The sequence below is a fragment of the Necator americanus genome, chromosome II (genome assembly GCF_031761385.1).
Source record: "Necator americanus strain Aroian chromosome II, whole genome shotgun sequence".
Classification (NCBI taxonomy): Eukaryota; Metazoa; Nematoda; class Chromadorea; order Rhabditida; family Ancylostomatidae; genus Necator; species Necator americanus.
Genome location: NC_087372.1, coordinates 9,170,832 through 9,186,592, shown reverse-complemented (window position 1 = coordinate 9,186,592; position 15,761 = coordinate 9,170,832). Strand labels below are relative to the sequence as shown.

General features: G+C 36.8%; 1 protein-coding gene across 2 annotated transcripts; it reads right to left on the bottom strand.

The window, feature by feature from the left end:
- Nucleotides 1-2,714: 2,714 nt before the first annotated feature.
- On the bottom strand, nucleotides 2,715-13,762 carry RB195_017240 (uncharacterized protein; the record flags this gene model as incomplete). 2 transcript variants are annotated; one of them, XM_064184157.1, is made up of 10 exons in its annotated part: nucleotides 2,715-2,862; nucleotides 2,927-2,981; nucleotides 4,498-4,679; nucleotides 5,612-5,716; nucleotides 5,790-5,921; nucleotides 7,130-7,160; nucleotides 12,126-12,241; nucleotides 12,312-12,430; nucleotides 13,421-13,488; nucleotides 13,720-13,762. In XM_064184157.1, 10 exons carry the CDS (start codon nucleotides 13,760-13,762, stop codon nucleotides 2,715-2,717), a joined length of 999 nt encoding a protein of 332 aa, XP_064040037.1. The 2 variants fall into 2 exon arrangements, with proteins under 2 accessions (XP_064040037.1, XP_064040038.1); XM_064184156.1 differs by lacking the exons at nucleotides 2,927-2,981; nucleotides 4,498-4,679; nucleotides 13,720-13,762 and adding an exon at nucleotides 13,551-13,575.
- Nucleotides 13,763-15,761: the final 1,999 nt, after the last annotated feature.

Sequence of the window (15,761 nt, the reverse complement as noted above, 5' to 3'; positions counted from 1 at the left end):
GAAAAAAAAACTTAGAAAATTTGTTCAAAAATTATTTTAGTCCTATTTTTGGAATATTTGCGCGAATTTTTCTTGCTAGAAAATACTCATCTAAATTGTTGCATAAAGGACTTCTTTCTCTCAAGATCAAAATCCGCAGAGATCTTAACGTAAAAAAAACAGGAACTCGAAAAGCGAATCTGTATTTTTTGGGAAATATTTTGTTAACTTTCTTTCTAAAGAATAAATATGTTTTTTTTTCTCGGAAGAAAAAAAACCTACCCAAAATTCAATATCAGCTGAACACATTTCACAAAAGCAGCCGTTAAAAAGCACACATCCACTACACCAATGAGAATTCCGATAATTTTTGTGCGTTTTCGTAGACAAAATTTAAATCGTCTCAGATCAAGATCGGATATAATTAGACGCATCGTTTATTACACAAAGTAATCACTGAAAGATGAACTGTTAATCAATCGATAATTCACAACACAATAAACTGATGTGTAGATGAGGAAAATCAGTGAATTAGAGTCTAATGCTTACCCGGGTGGAAATGATGCAGAGAAACGTTGAGTGTCCGGACAAATATGCGTTTAGATGCGGAGGACCGCATCAGCGCAAATTCAATTTGATGACTCTTTGGAAATTCGTGTCCAACTTTCTCTGTACCTACCCATTTTTCGTCGCAAAATATTCAATTTCATCCATGTTCTAAACATTTCGAGGAGAAATAGAGAATTTCCGGTTTTTCTGGACATTGGACATTGTGACACAGCAAAGATTGTTTATTTATCTGTGGGAATTAGTAGGGGCAAACTCTGAGTTCACGTAATTACTGTAAACAGTTCATTTAATGGTTAAAGGCACCACCCCACGAATCTGAGGTGGTACGGATTTCAGGTGGAATATTCAGGATATTACATAGGGGCGGGTGTAGTGTAGCGGTTAGAGGTTCCGCTTCCTGCACCATCGATCGGAGGTTCGAATCCGCAACGTTCGTAAACCTCGAACGATTCTGAATTGAAGTGAACGTGGGGGCGCATCTTAAGCGGATTGATTAACGCCAGAAACTTTAAAAACTTTAACTTTATTAGATTATGGAGAGGAGGGTGATTCCGTCCATTTCTTCCTAATTGCCGTAAAAAAAACGGAAGATGAGCAGCATGCACAAGGCTGGCGCGCTCCAATCCAACTCCTTGTAGAAAATACCGCGCCGGAACGCCAGAAGCCGTTTTTTTTACGGCAAATAGGAAGAAATGGACGGGATCACCCCTCTCCCCATAATTTACGATCCCGTATACGAATACTTCACCTGAAATCCGTACCACCTCAGATTCGTGGGGTGATGTCTTTAAGTATTGCAGTTTGGATGTAATCATCAGCTTAGACATCACCTTTTTTGATACTATAGAAGTTTAGCGTAGATAAGTGGGGTCTAAAGCAATTACAGGAACAACATAGTTATTTACTCACCTAGTTCACCTCCGGATAAGGCAAACTAATCGAGAAACGCCAGGGATTTCCCGAATTCACTGATTCATTTGCATGATCCATGGGATGAGCGCTTGGGAATTACGGTAGCTGTGTGATGGAATGTTGTTTATATCAACAAAATTATGAGATGTTGATAAGTAGTGACACATTGTGTATTGCATTTATTCATACTATAAGATGTATACGGTAACTAGTACTACTGACAAATAAACAAAAGTGACGTGATTATATGACTAGTTGTTTTCAAAACGACACGCTGACGGTTAGTTCGTTGTTCCCCTAGCAATCGTAACAAAAATAATTGCAAAAAAAGCGTATTTGCCTTGTTTCCCTGAATCAAGACTACGGCATCACAGCAGTGTGCGGCATCTCAAATGTGTCAAGATACGAGTTTTTCTTTCATATATTAGAATGTAAAATAAATTATAAATTATTAATTATTAATAAATTATTAAAACAACTGAAGGAATGAGTTCACTATTGATTGATTGATTTGGACAACCTTTGACGATCTGTCATACTAAAATAAGTACTAGGTTCCCTACAAATTTTTTTACACACGAACATATCTTTTACAATTCGATAGTTTCTTGGTCGCACATTGACGATCATTCGATGAGTATCTGATAGGTTTATAATTCCATAAGACCTGATCCTGGGAGTGCTGACCCTCAGAGAAAAACGTAACGGTGGATTTGAGGTCGGTGAGAAAAGCGGAATGAAGAGAAAAACGAATTTCTTGGAAATGAATGAAAAAGAAAAACAGATTCCTCGGAAATGAAAAGAAAAACGGATTTCTCGTAATGCTGAAAGCAGCGCATCACGATTTTGACGCGGTGCGGAACCCACAACGAAAGCGTGGAGTTCGGGAAGTAAATCGCGGAAGACTAAGGTGGTTCTCCTCATCTTCCCATAGCCGTCGTAATAAAAAGAGTAGGAACCGCGTTAGTTCTTGCGAGGTACGTTGGAGCGAGCCTCTATGTACAGAGTAAAAGTATAAGAACACCACATTTATGACACTATAATATCGTTTTTGGGGCCCGCTCGTGGTCCTGAAGGTGTTTTATTGACGTACTGTATTCGTTAGGTCTTGCTTACTAAGTTTCGTGGATATCCATTGACTGCAAAAGCCATGGATAAGATATCTGCACACCGCACCTCAGTAATACTGCTGCACAAACGCGGAATGACAAAGGCCGCGATCCTTCGTTTTGACTCGGCGAACCGTCGGGCAATTAATCCTCATCAATAATGATCCCATATGTTTGCCACGAACGAGGATCGTCCAAAATCAGAATGATCCCACTGTGACGATGAGTCGACTTGTAGAAGTCGTCCGAAAGCGCATCGACCGGAATTCCAGGCACAGTATGCGTCAGATGGCTAGACAACTGAAGGTGTCAGAGTATATCGTCCGAACCACCGTTAAGAAACGGCTAGGGTTGACCGCTTATTGTGTTCGAGAAGCGGTTGTCCATTCGGACAAGAACTAGCAAGCTCGCCTGAAGAAATGTTGTACTTTACTCTCGGTAAAGAGTAAAGTACGACATTTCTTCAGGCGGGCTTTCTTTACGAGTAAAGTACGCTCGGACGCGCCCTGGAGAGCACTTCAAAATGGTATTTTCCGACAAGAAGCTGTTCACTGTCGAGGCCGCTTCCAATCAACAAAATCATCGGGTGATTTCTAGGACGTCCGGAAAGCTTACACGAAAGGAAGAATCAAAAGAGGATAACTGTTTCCCAACCCAGGACCTCAAGTTGGAGGTGAGGAACCAAAGGAGAGGTGAACGGCGGCAGGTCTCGGTTACTTTCTTCGGATAGTCGTAGAGCCGCCGCCACAATTCGAGAAAATACTTTGGCATCGACCATATGCCTGATCAGGCAGCAGCTCTAAGAGACTTCACAAATCGTTATCGATGTTGGTGCGTGGATGTTCGGTCCATCCTAGAAGCTTCCGAATCAGTTGCTGACAGCAGCGTAGGTTCACCTCATCCGATGCCTCCTTAATGTATGCGGGCTCCTGACCTACCGTACGGCATTGCCATCATTCGTAGAAGAAGATCGCCCGGAGATATGTCGATCAATTTGCACCTCAACGGTGGCACAGCCGAACCGCGGCGCCCTTATATACCCACATCTGAGTTTAACCCCAATGAAGCTAAAATGGCTCTTCGGTTTTTAGCTTCACTGGGATAAACTCAGAACTTTACCTCATTTGAGTCTTGATCTGTGACCTCCGGAATTTCTAAATCACCGAAAGTTACCAACCTTAGCAAGGATAAACTCGATGATGGGACAAGGATCAATGGATTTGATCTCTTGTTAGTTTGCATCAGAAAAGTCTAGAATAACCTATTTTCATGTAGTGCAAGAAATTTCCATTTTCACTCAACTCAAAAAAAAACACCTGCAGTTTCAGGTATGTTAACTAAAAATTTTGTGACTTTGAAGGTAATTGAAAGATTTGAACAATTATGCACCAATAAAATAACTTTATCAAAACTAGTACTAGTTATATTATTCTGTCTAAAATAATCTATGCATTTTAAAAATAAATTAACATGCAAATTCAAAAAAATGGAAACAATCGATAAATTCGTGAAGTAAATAAGAAAATATGAATGGAAGTTGATGACTAAATGTTCTAAAGAATCACATCGTCCCGTAATCCAGACTTTGAAAACACATGCATAAATAATTAGGAGAAGGAAAAAAAAACAAAAAAAAGAGGGTCAATTAAGAAAAAAGAGCAATATCTCAACTTTTTAAAGATAGATAGATAAGTGAAACTAAACGCACCAAAAACCTTAAAACAATATTCTGATGATATCATCGTGTATTGTCGCTAAAGCCAATACATCATAGTTTAGAAAAAAAAATAAATTACCACTTTTATCAACAAAAAAAAAAGAGAAAAACTAGCGAAATTTTCGAAAAAAAAAATGCTCTGTAAATCCCGCACACAGGAAATTCAAGAATTTAGAAGAAAGTATAGCGTAGTGGTGACAAGTAAAATACCATCATAAGGACTATGGGTTACGGTAGAAGAGATAAGCTGTGGAATAAATTCTGATTCGGAGAGTCGTGCGTTTGTGGCACGGACTCGCGGCTCTGGGATACGTCTTCGCAACGACAGAAGCGATTTACAGGAAGCTGGTAATTGATCCGATATTCCAAGCTGAGAGTAGAGCTGTTCAAAGCTGAAAGAAAAATTTGCGCACGTTGTCGCGGACATCTATCACAAGTTCACGGACAACAGTTACAAGTATAAATTGATGAGATGTCACAGCTTATTAAAGGGGAGCGCTTGGAGTTGACCTACGTACCTTTCGGTGTTGCTCGTTCATTAGTCTCCAAATACTAACAGTAAAATTTTTACAATTTTTTTTTTTGTGAAAGCAAAATACCACGAAGCTGACTATGTTGGGTCTTTCCACGAAAAGATAGAGCTAAGAGTGTAGATTAGAAGTATGAACGCGATCACTCCCAATTTTGCCTAGTTAAATAAATTAAATTAAATTAATAATCAAATTAATAAACTAAATAAATAAATAAATAAATAAATAAATAAATAGTTGTCCTGAAACAGTCGCGTGGAAAACACTCCTATCGATCGAATTTTCCCACGAGGCACCTAATAATGCATGTCACGTACGGGAGCGCAGGCATTCGCGACGCGTTGTGCGAGCGAAAGGACAATCAATGACGGGGGTGTTGATACGTTCTCCACACCGCTCGCAGGCACTCGCAACGTGTACGTGTTTGTTCGCAGACGCGGCGTGTTGTTAGGTGCCTCGTAGGAAGATTTAGAGCAACACGGTTGTTCTTCACACTGTTTTTCAGGATAAATAAAAGGAATTCGGAGTCACTAGAATCATATCTATACCATCATCCTCAACGTTTCGTCGAGAAATCCTAACATCTTCAGTTTCGTGGTACGTTGTTTTTAAAAATCAGCGCGAAAGATCTTGATGGCTGCGTTGATCCATGCGCAACTTTTGGGACAGCGACCATCAATCGCGATTGGATATCTGTTTAACAATAACGAAAAGAGAAGTTCCAAGCTATTTGAGAGATTTGTCTAAAATCCCCGTTGGGAATAGACACCGATTTCATGGATTGCATTGAATACCTGCTGAAGCCAACGGTGATAAAACGAAGCATCATCACCGCCGCCTTATCGCCACAACCACCTCTAGTCACCGGCTCGACACATTCGATCATTGCACCTAGTTTTCTGAAAAAGAAAAAGAAAAACAAAAAAAATGAAATGTATACGTATCGATCATAGCGATGACGTCATCCCATACCTGCAAAGCGCCTCGAAATGATTCCGAAGATTATGCTGTTCTTTTCGCATCACTGTTGTGGAGAAACGATTACTAGCCACTAAGGATTCGTTGATTTCACGGCGACATTCCTGCATCGCTACCGGTTCGAATCTTAAAGGACGGTGATACAGTATGTTGTATTATGTGATTGTATGTATGTACAAGTTCTGCATTTTTTTCCAATCTTGACATTTTGTGGAGGATACTTTCTTGTATTCTAGCATTTAAAGATACGTATAAGATCAAATTAAGAAAACTACGAGGAAAATTCCTAAGATCTACAGGAATCCGGAGATTTTAAAGCGTTAAGAAATCTCATATCAACTCAATCTTAAATAAATTACAATTAAATTATTTATTTGTAGAAATATAGTATATATTATGTAATATAGTATTACATGTTATATTATTATGTAGTTTATTACCACATTGTATAAATATAGTATAGATAGCATATGCATATATATTTAGCAAAAATACAAGAGAAAAAACATGGAAAGTTAATAGTTCTTCGAGATTTTTCTGGGAATTTGCAGTTTGGACATAGTTTTTTTTTATATTTCCGTTACAACGTACAAAGTAAACGTAAACATGTCACCTTTTAAAATATGTTTCGTTACAAAAGAAAACACCTCGGTGCGAAAGTACCGCAAGATAAGTGCTGTGCCGGTTTTTAAATCCCCTGATTCACGAATCTCCCGTCAGGTTCACGTCATACTCATTTTTTTTTCGTTTCGGAATCCTCAATAGGTGTAGAAGAGTACGAGGATCGCGTGCGCTTCTATACTCTTCAATAGGCCGAGAATTTGCCTGCATTTAAAATTAGTCTCTTCAGTGTGTGAAAAGAAAAAAAGGTCAGCATCAGTCACGATTTATTGCAAGACTGCGGGACATGAAAAAAAAAACCTCTTTTTAACTTTATTTTTAAAAATTTCATATTAGTTAAAGTTTATTCAATCAACGAAACCCCATTGCGCTGAGTTGGTCCGCTTGAATTTCCAAGCTAATTAACTAATTTCATTTTAGTTAAATACAGATGTGATTAAATAAATAAATATTAGAGTTTTGTATATCCTGAATCTTATTCTTCAATAGCTATGAATCATGTGAGTGAAAAAATGTGAAAAAAAAAAGATTTAAAAAGGATGAAATGAAAGACAGCAAGCATCTTTATTTTCATTTTTTTTAGAGTTACTCACATCCTTTAAAAAAAAATCAAGGATTCCGGATTTACGTCTGTTCTTAGCATATACATATGCCTTTCTCAAGGAAAAAAAAACTAAGACAAAACTACAAAAAAATATCGAAGCTTAACTCACTTCGCTAAGCACGGCAACGATTCGAAGAATTCTGAAATACTGTAGGGTATTAATGAAAAAATTATAATTTTTAAAATTTTCATAAATTTAAATTCAAGTCCAAAATTTCCCATCATTACGTCAAGAAAAAAGACCTCACTTGTGAATTGAAAGAGGAAAACGAACAAGAATTTGAAAGAAGGAAAATAAATAATTAAACAAAAAATTAAGCACTTGATCGAATGGAAAGCAAAAACAACGAGCTAATCACAGAAACGTAAAAGAAATTATGTGAGGAGTTAAAAACTATGGAATTTATGCTGAAACAAAGTTCAGATGATACAAAATATGAGAAAATATGCCGATGAATGGATGAAGAAATAAAGTAAGAGTAAAAAAAGAAGTAAAGGAAAAGGAAAGAATGCACGAAAGTAAAAATGGAAAAAAGAAAAATTAGTTTAGTCTAATTAGTTTAGTATTTAGTCGAACGAAAAAAGTAAAGCATAAAAGATAAAGTTTCTGACATTAATAATCCGCTTGGGACCGCTTGTGCCAACGTATTCGACTTGAAGCTAAAAAAGGATCTGACAGAAGAAAAGAGGTAGAAAAGATGAAAAAAAAAACGGACTTTCTTGTGTTACTCCCTTAGTTTTCTTTTCTTTTTCCTGGAAAATATTGAAAGGCAATGCACTGAGTCAGAATTCTAACAGAATGATTCTTTTCTGTTCTTATGCAGTTTCCAGAAAGTACTCTTTTTTAAAATAAAATAAAGTTTTCAAGTTGAATTAAGTAGAGTATATGTGCACACGATAAGTTCATCATTCGATTCTCGAGGTTTTTTTTTAGGAGAGGTTTCATTCACAGATGGAGCTATGCCGCAGATTCACTTCAGATTCTTGGGGTGATGCCTTTAAATCGTCCTCTATCGCTAAGGGACGTAATATCAGGGGATTATTATGGGGAAGAGGGTGATTCCGTCCATTTCTTCCTAATCGCCGTAAAAAACGGCCCGAAAGATGCGGCGCGTGCACAAGGCTGGCGCGCTCCAATCGAACTCGTTGTAGAAAATAGCGCGCCGAAACGATCGAAGCCGTATCTTCCGGGCCGTTTTTTACGGCAATTAAAAAGAAATGGACGAAATCACCCCCCTCCCCTTTCCATAATATACGATCCCATATACGAATACTCCACCTGAAATCCGTACCATCTCAGGTTCGTGGGGTGATGCCTTTAAAAACGTGAAGAAAAAAAAATAAAAATTACCTGAGATGACTTGATAGTTTTTATTTTATTTGTATTATTTCAGATCATCTATTTCATTTCGTTTCTGTTCCAGAAAGTTCTAGAAACCACTGAGTCTGATTCCGGTCAGAAGCTTTATATGCCTAACGGTCACGTTTTCCTTGAGGAGAAAAAAGCTCACATGAGTACAGTCGTTGCGCAGTTCTCAAGATAGCCTCCGGTACTTGTGTTGACTCAGACAACTGCTACGCGCGTCTGGAGAAGAGAAAAAGGAACATGCACCAAACAGAGAAGGTGCACCGATCGCCGCAGTATCATCGCAAATATCAAGTAACGGTAACTATCTGAGAATATTTATCTTTTAACCAAAATAAAATATTACCGAAAGGCAAAGACAACTCCGAAAAAATGATTCATCCGTGAAAATAATTAGAAAATATAATGACAAAAGGCGAAAAACATAAAAATTTAATAATAAATGAAAAATAACTTTCTAGACAGTTATAAGGAAATAGAGAAACCTGTACTTGTATTCAGAATCATTTATCCAACGGGATATAATCTAGCAGGAAATAAATAAAAAAAAGAATAAAAATAAATAAACAAGTTAAAAAGTAAATGAATATAAATAAGCGAGTTTGGCCTGCATCTGCATCGTTTTCAAAAGAAAGAAAATAAAAATGTATGCGTGAATTAAAGTCTTTTGCGGCTGAATGTATATGTACACGGACTTCGTTTCGTTTTAGCGCTGAATACGTTTCAAATTAACGAATGATTTGGTCCCGGAACGAAATCCCAATTTTGTGTGCTTGGATTTACAAATTAATTAAGTAATTAAACCTTAGTTAAATAGAAGTGTAACTAAATAAATAAATGTCGTGGTGATGATCACAAATAATAAGTAATAATAAACAAAAACTAAATACATAAATAAACCAAATGAAACAATAAAAAGTAAATAAATAATAAATGATGAATACAATAAATGTAATTAAATAAGTCAGATAATATGGTCAAAAAAGTGAGGTGAGGATAGTAACGTTCCCGTTTATCTTCGTAAAGCCATATTCATTGGATATGAGTTCCGAATCCGGAAATAATTGGAGCAAAAATCCGCCGAGAAACTTGTCTTGTCTGGATGAAATATCCTCTCTCTTAAATCCCCGAACCGAACGAACGGACGGAACGAACGAATCCAGCACGCATTTCTTTTCAGCATGCTTTCGATGCTCTCCGGAAATGCTTCAATTGTCGGCGATGTCGTGCTGGATTTATTAGTTTGTGTCAAACCGCGGCAACGGCTGTACTGAGATTTGCCGGACGTAAACATCACCACATACGAGTTTGCTTTTCATCTTCGGCAAAAATGTTCACGTACAGTTTTTTTTTCCTCGGAAAGAAAGAGCAAAAAAAAACTAATTTGCAAATTAGTGCAAAAAAAGTCCTCATCCTCATCTCTTAGGTTTATTGTTGTGGTGTACGGTAGTAGAAGGGGGATCTACAGATTCAGGAAATCAAATAATCATAAAGGATCAACGAAAAGAGGCAGAGAAACGGAACACAGTTGGTAAAATCCTCATCTCTTAGGTTTATTGTTTACGCTGTTTATTCTGTTACTTCAATATTTTTTCGCACACTAAGTAAGTGGTAAGTCTAATTGTGAACGATATCCTGAATACGGTAGCTGAATTACATTAATTCATGTAGCATAATCTCAAGGGAATCGAAGTGCTTGCGAGAGATTTTCTTACCAAAAGTGCACTTGAGAGTCGCTTCATCTTCATCGTTTTAGCGTTCAAAGACGCGTTCCGCCAGGAAGAAAAAAAAAACAGCAGCCCAGTTTCACTGGGACCTGTCCCATGTCAAATTCAAACCCATAGCCCCGAAGTAGTTTAAGTGCACTTCGTTAATCTTTACAGCATGCCCTAATCAAACACCGATCTTCATCCGTCAACCATTACGACCGCGACGCGTAAATCCACTCCTTTAAGTGACTCTACCCGTGGGGGTCATAAACATAGCGCGAAAGATTAATGTCGATCGGTCCTGTCGCGAATGATGAACGCATCGTATTTGAAGTCAGCGTATTGGTGTCTCGAAACGAAAACATATACATATATTCGGAGTGCGCACACACTCGTGCGCACATCTTTCTGGACAATTCTCTTTAATCACACAAACTTGCCTGATGTCAATATTAATTTTCAAGAGCAAGACGACCCTTCTGACGTTATCGCAAGTTTTTTTTTTCAGGAGAGCGTTGAGAAATTCGGTGAGCTTTTGGAATATGCGTGCCTACCGTAGCCGATAATTATCCTAAGCCTAATTTCCTAATTTCCTAATTACCTAATTTCGGACGTGAAAGATGGAAAGGTGTAAATGTGGTCCTTTTACGAAAAAAAAAACAACTAAGGCACTATATAAAAGAAAGACGTAGAGAATCTAGACTAATCCAGACTCAAAAAGGCGTAAGAAAAATTTCAGTCTTTTCGAATACAAAAAAAAATAAAGTAAAAATATGAAAATAGTCCTGGAAATTTCCGAAAAAGATGGAAAACTATTGTTTGTTATCATTATCTTTTGTCTTTCGCTTTCTATTTGTATTGTCTTCTGGATTATTTCTCCGAAACATCTACAATCAACATTGTCTTGAATTTCAGAGAATTCCAAGGTTATTTGGATGAATTTCTTTGTCCATCATTCAAAAGAATACACCCCATGAAAAACCTTCCAATCATTTTGAAGGCATTGCGAATAGGAGGTGAAAAATAGAGGATAACATACAAAAAAAAAACAATATATCTCTTTTCTTTTGTATGTTTTTTTGTTGCCCTTTTGTAAATAGTACTAAGTAGATCAACTTAACTTAAGATAATCAATTAAAAAGTACTAAATATATTAATTAATATGCAAAAAAAACCAGTAAGAAATAATGCTAGGAATTGAGAATGCCGAAATGTGGAAAGGTAGAGGTTCAGAGCCGGAAAGACATAGGAAAGAGTAGGAAATTTATAATAAACAACGCTAGTTCAGTTATAATTGTTGAAAGACTGTGAATTCGGGAGAGGTTTAGAGAAAGAAAATTGTAAAAAGGTAGAGTGAGGGAGGTGAACTTTTTTCCAAGGAAAAAGAAGGATAATCAGATATTTCGAGTTGAGCTCATAATGCTGAAAGTTTCAGCGCGAATCTACTAAATATGAAAATGGATGATAAGAAGAATGAATGAAAATGGTGAAAAAAGAAATTTCGCGAAAGTCAATGGAAGAGAACTGGAAGAAAAAAGAACGTAGAACTAGAGCAAAAAGAATAATTATACTACTATTTGCTACATAAATAATATCATAAAAGCAAAAATAGAGAATAAAAAAATTTAAAAAAAAGAGATAGTTCTTTAAGGTAAGATGAGCAACAAAAGAGGGTAATAAATTAAGGAAACAAACAGAAAAAAAATTACTGACACTTTCAAAACATTCTGTTTTATACATTGAAGAAATAGAGAAGAAAAAATATTTGAGAGAGAAAGCAAGAAAGGAGAAAGCGAAGGCAGAAAAAGCCATGAACCAGGGAGTAGATCATAAGAGAAAAGAGCGGAAGAAAAGAAGAGTGAACGAATGAATTAGGAACGGGAAATATAAGAAATATAGAAAATGGAAAAAGAAGAGAATAAATGAGAATAGAATAGGAATATAGAGAGAAAAATAGTGCAGGAAAATCTCGCTCACAAGAAATGAGGTCGAAAATTTCCATGGGAATATCGTCGAGAATTCCCACCCACCTGTCCTATGATCCACACATATAAATCGTATTCCGGCATATGTTTGACGTACCCGTGCGGAGGATTCGGACGTTTTTTCGCATTGTTCCAGACATGCGTCCACTTTTACGTACGCTCTGCAATGAACTCGTCCAAACGTGAGGGTTAGAGACGTAGAGTGCGCTAGAACAATTACGGAAAACTTACTGGCATATTAATGAAAACGCATCTTGCGTATGTTGACGATCATGTGAATGACCAGCAAGCTGTGTGAATGATAGTTGTCCGAGTTGTTCGCTTTGTAGCATCGGAGTCTGCTCCAGCGACTACAACAGTGATGATAAGTACCAAGAAAAGTGACTGATAAAAAACATTTTTGGCAGAAAATCCACGGTTGGATTGGCTGGGATTATTTCTGGAACTGCTTACGAACTAAAGGATAAAGGATAAAGTCACTGGCGTATCAATCCACTCGGGATGCGCCAACGCGTTTTACTGGAATTCGTTAATCGTTGAGGTTTTGGAACGCGTATTGGCCTATACAATGACTTGCAGGGGTCAGCCGATGTGTCAAGTCAGTGTTTTTATCCTCCCAGCCAAGTCTGGTACCAATTTACCGACCCAGAAGAGATGAAAGGCTTGGTTTGCACTAGGACGGTTTCGAACCCGCGACCGTGTGGCTACAACAAACCTCTAACCGACTGCGCCACACCTGTCCCGCTTACGAATTAGGAATTTAGAAATGTTGGAAGGAGAAGAAAAAAGGAAAGGAAAGTTTAGGAACTGCTTACGAAAAAGTGCAAAGAAAGCCGATCTAAACGGAACTGATCGCGCACAGAACGCTAATATTTTATGTCACTGACGCCAAAACGAATCAATGGGAGAATTTTTCAAAGAAAAAATCGATGCACTGCAAATTCATATCTAAATAAAAAAATGTATACATAAATATATTCATATCTGGATCTTAGCAACCAAACTTAGTTCCTAATAGTAACTGAGAAATAATGGCATTGAATCGTGAGCCAAGTATAAACGACATGTATGCTGCGACAAGAAGTGACAGAAAGCTATGTTTTAATTAAGTGGATGCAAAATTTAAGTTGCAAAAAAACTTTAATTCACAATTTGAGAATTTTCTAGCAAAACCATTATGGAAGTGAATTAATAAACGAATGAGCAACCGAGGATATTCAACAACAAGTTTAAGAAGTTAAAGTTGCGAGCGAGCGACAGCGGGTACAAATATTAGATGGATTGAAGTATAGCCAGGTGATTTAAACGTCTACAAACAAAAGCAAAATTAAAAAGCTTACACTTTGCATTTCTCGAACACATGGCTCAATGCAATCGCCACCAGGAAGTCCACCAGTGACGTGTCTGACTGAAAATTTTGAAAAAATTAAATTTTAAGGCAATTTTAATAGAAATAAAAACAGGAATTACATCTCTGGATTGGCCAATTCAACATAAAAGAGGTTTGTGGAATGTTAAGCTGCACAAAAGCAGGCCTAGTTTTTTGGTGAAACACATCTATGAGAGGTAGGTCCTAGCTAGAAATGCTACTAATTCAAATAATGAAAGTGAATCCACTACTACTATGCGATTCACTCACTGATTGATAGCAGTAGTACCGCAGCAAGCGTATGACACACCATGCTGCTTTATCCGCTCGCAAATATCATTTGATTCACCTGGAAGAATAGAAGGTTTCGCAAGGGACCAGTTCTCGTAGACGGTGGAATTTTTCGACAACAAATATTCTATGTGATTTCTTATACGACTGCTGCTTTTGCATGTGGAAAAAGAGACGGAAAAAATTCTTTCTTTGCTATACACATACATATCGGCAATGCTTCAAGGGATACCGTAACCGCAGGGTAGGAAAACGATCAAATGAAGGAAGAGTAGGGACCGCCCTCTGTCGGAGCCATATTTCACAAGTTTGACACAAAGAACACATTCATCATTGTGTATGCATTTCCAGATGCGTTTAAAAAAGCATTTGAGGTAATATTTTAAATTATTTTATTTCAATTTAAGAATCGAATCGATGGTAGCCATTGCTATGTACTAACGGACCATGATAACAGAGAAATTCTCAGAATGTAAAATTTTTCGCGCGAAAAACAAGAGCGACAGCAAATTTGACTACTAATTAAACTGAAGCAGTCGAATACGGAAAAAGTAGTAAAAAAAACAGAAAAAGTAGTATGTAATAGTAAAAACAAAAAACACAGTAAATAGAGTAAAAAAAAGTAAAAGAGAATGTTACTTGTAACAGCTTAGATTAAAATTTAAATTTTTTAATTTAATTATTAATTGTTAATTTTTTTAAGAAATAAAAGAAAAACGAGTGAAAAGTGATAACAAACAGTAAAATTAGAGAAATTAAATAAAAATTAAAGTTCGATGCAATTTCTCCTCTTTTTTTCTGGATTATGTTCGAAACGATCTCATCAACTTTACGCAGAATTTATTTAGTATCGTCTAAAAAAAGTGACTACTTTAAATTCATTTTTGCACTAGTTTTAAAAATTTTAAGCATCTTGGATTGAGAAATAACGTTAAATAACAAATAATACAAATAAAATAATAATAATACAAATAAATAATAACGAAATAACGCAAGGGTGCTGTGCCCACACACTTTTAGTAAAAGTTCAAATGCCACGATTGAAGATCCATAGAAGTTCAGCTCACGTATGATTTCAGATCCGAATAACCCGCTGAAAAGCTCGGAAATTTTGTGAGGTGAACAAACTGCAAACGCACAACTTTAAGCTCCGCCCCCTCGCTGAAACGCACACACACAGACACTGTGATTTGAAACGCAAAAACCATAGAATACAATGTAAAACCTCCGATATCTTCATTCCAAGAAGGTAAAAATGCTTTTTTTTTTAGTTTCAAGGGCAATCTCCACCATTCAATTAGCTATTTCAATCAAAATACTCGCGACACCTAGGTTTTTATTCATTTAAGGGACTAAAGGACATCTCGTCTTCATTAAGGACTTAAATTTCAATCAATAAAAACGAAAAGGTGAGAAGGGAAAATGGGAGGGAGTTGTTAGCAGCTAACAGCTCTGAAGTTGTACGCAAAAAAATCTAATAATAGATTAACGAAAGGAGCACAAATATTTCCTTTGAACGCATCTAAAAACACGGAAAAAATTCCAAAAGTGGCCTTTTCTACGATGTCCGTAATTGCAGACCACATTGGTTCCATTATCCAACGTGTTCGCTATTATTCAGCCATATATTCTGACCCTCTTCATTAGGATCACGCATACCTAACGTTATTAATTGAGCGCGCTCTTGAGCCAATTCAAGGATCTCGCCAATATTCAGTTATGGGGCCGAATGGGCCGGATTGACACAGCCTAACGGAACAAAAAGGGATTTTTCAGTTATCAGTTAGATAAATTTGATTTTTTTGCTAAGAATACTTCAGAAAAATGCTGAATGCTCTTTGTTTTAATCCATCTTTAACTAAATATAATACAAAATTGACTGTTTACGAATAAACCAACATCATTTTGTGTTCTATTTCGACCAATCGCAACAACAATCCCCGGTCTATCAAGCACAACTGTACATCAATCGATATGTAGGTTTTGCACGGAACTTTTGAAATGATCAAACTTTTTCTGGA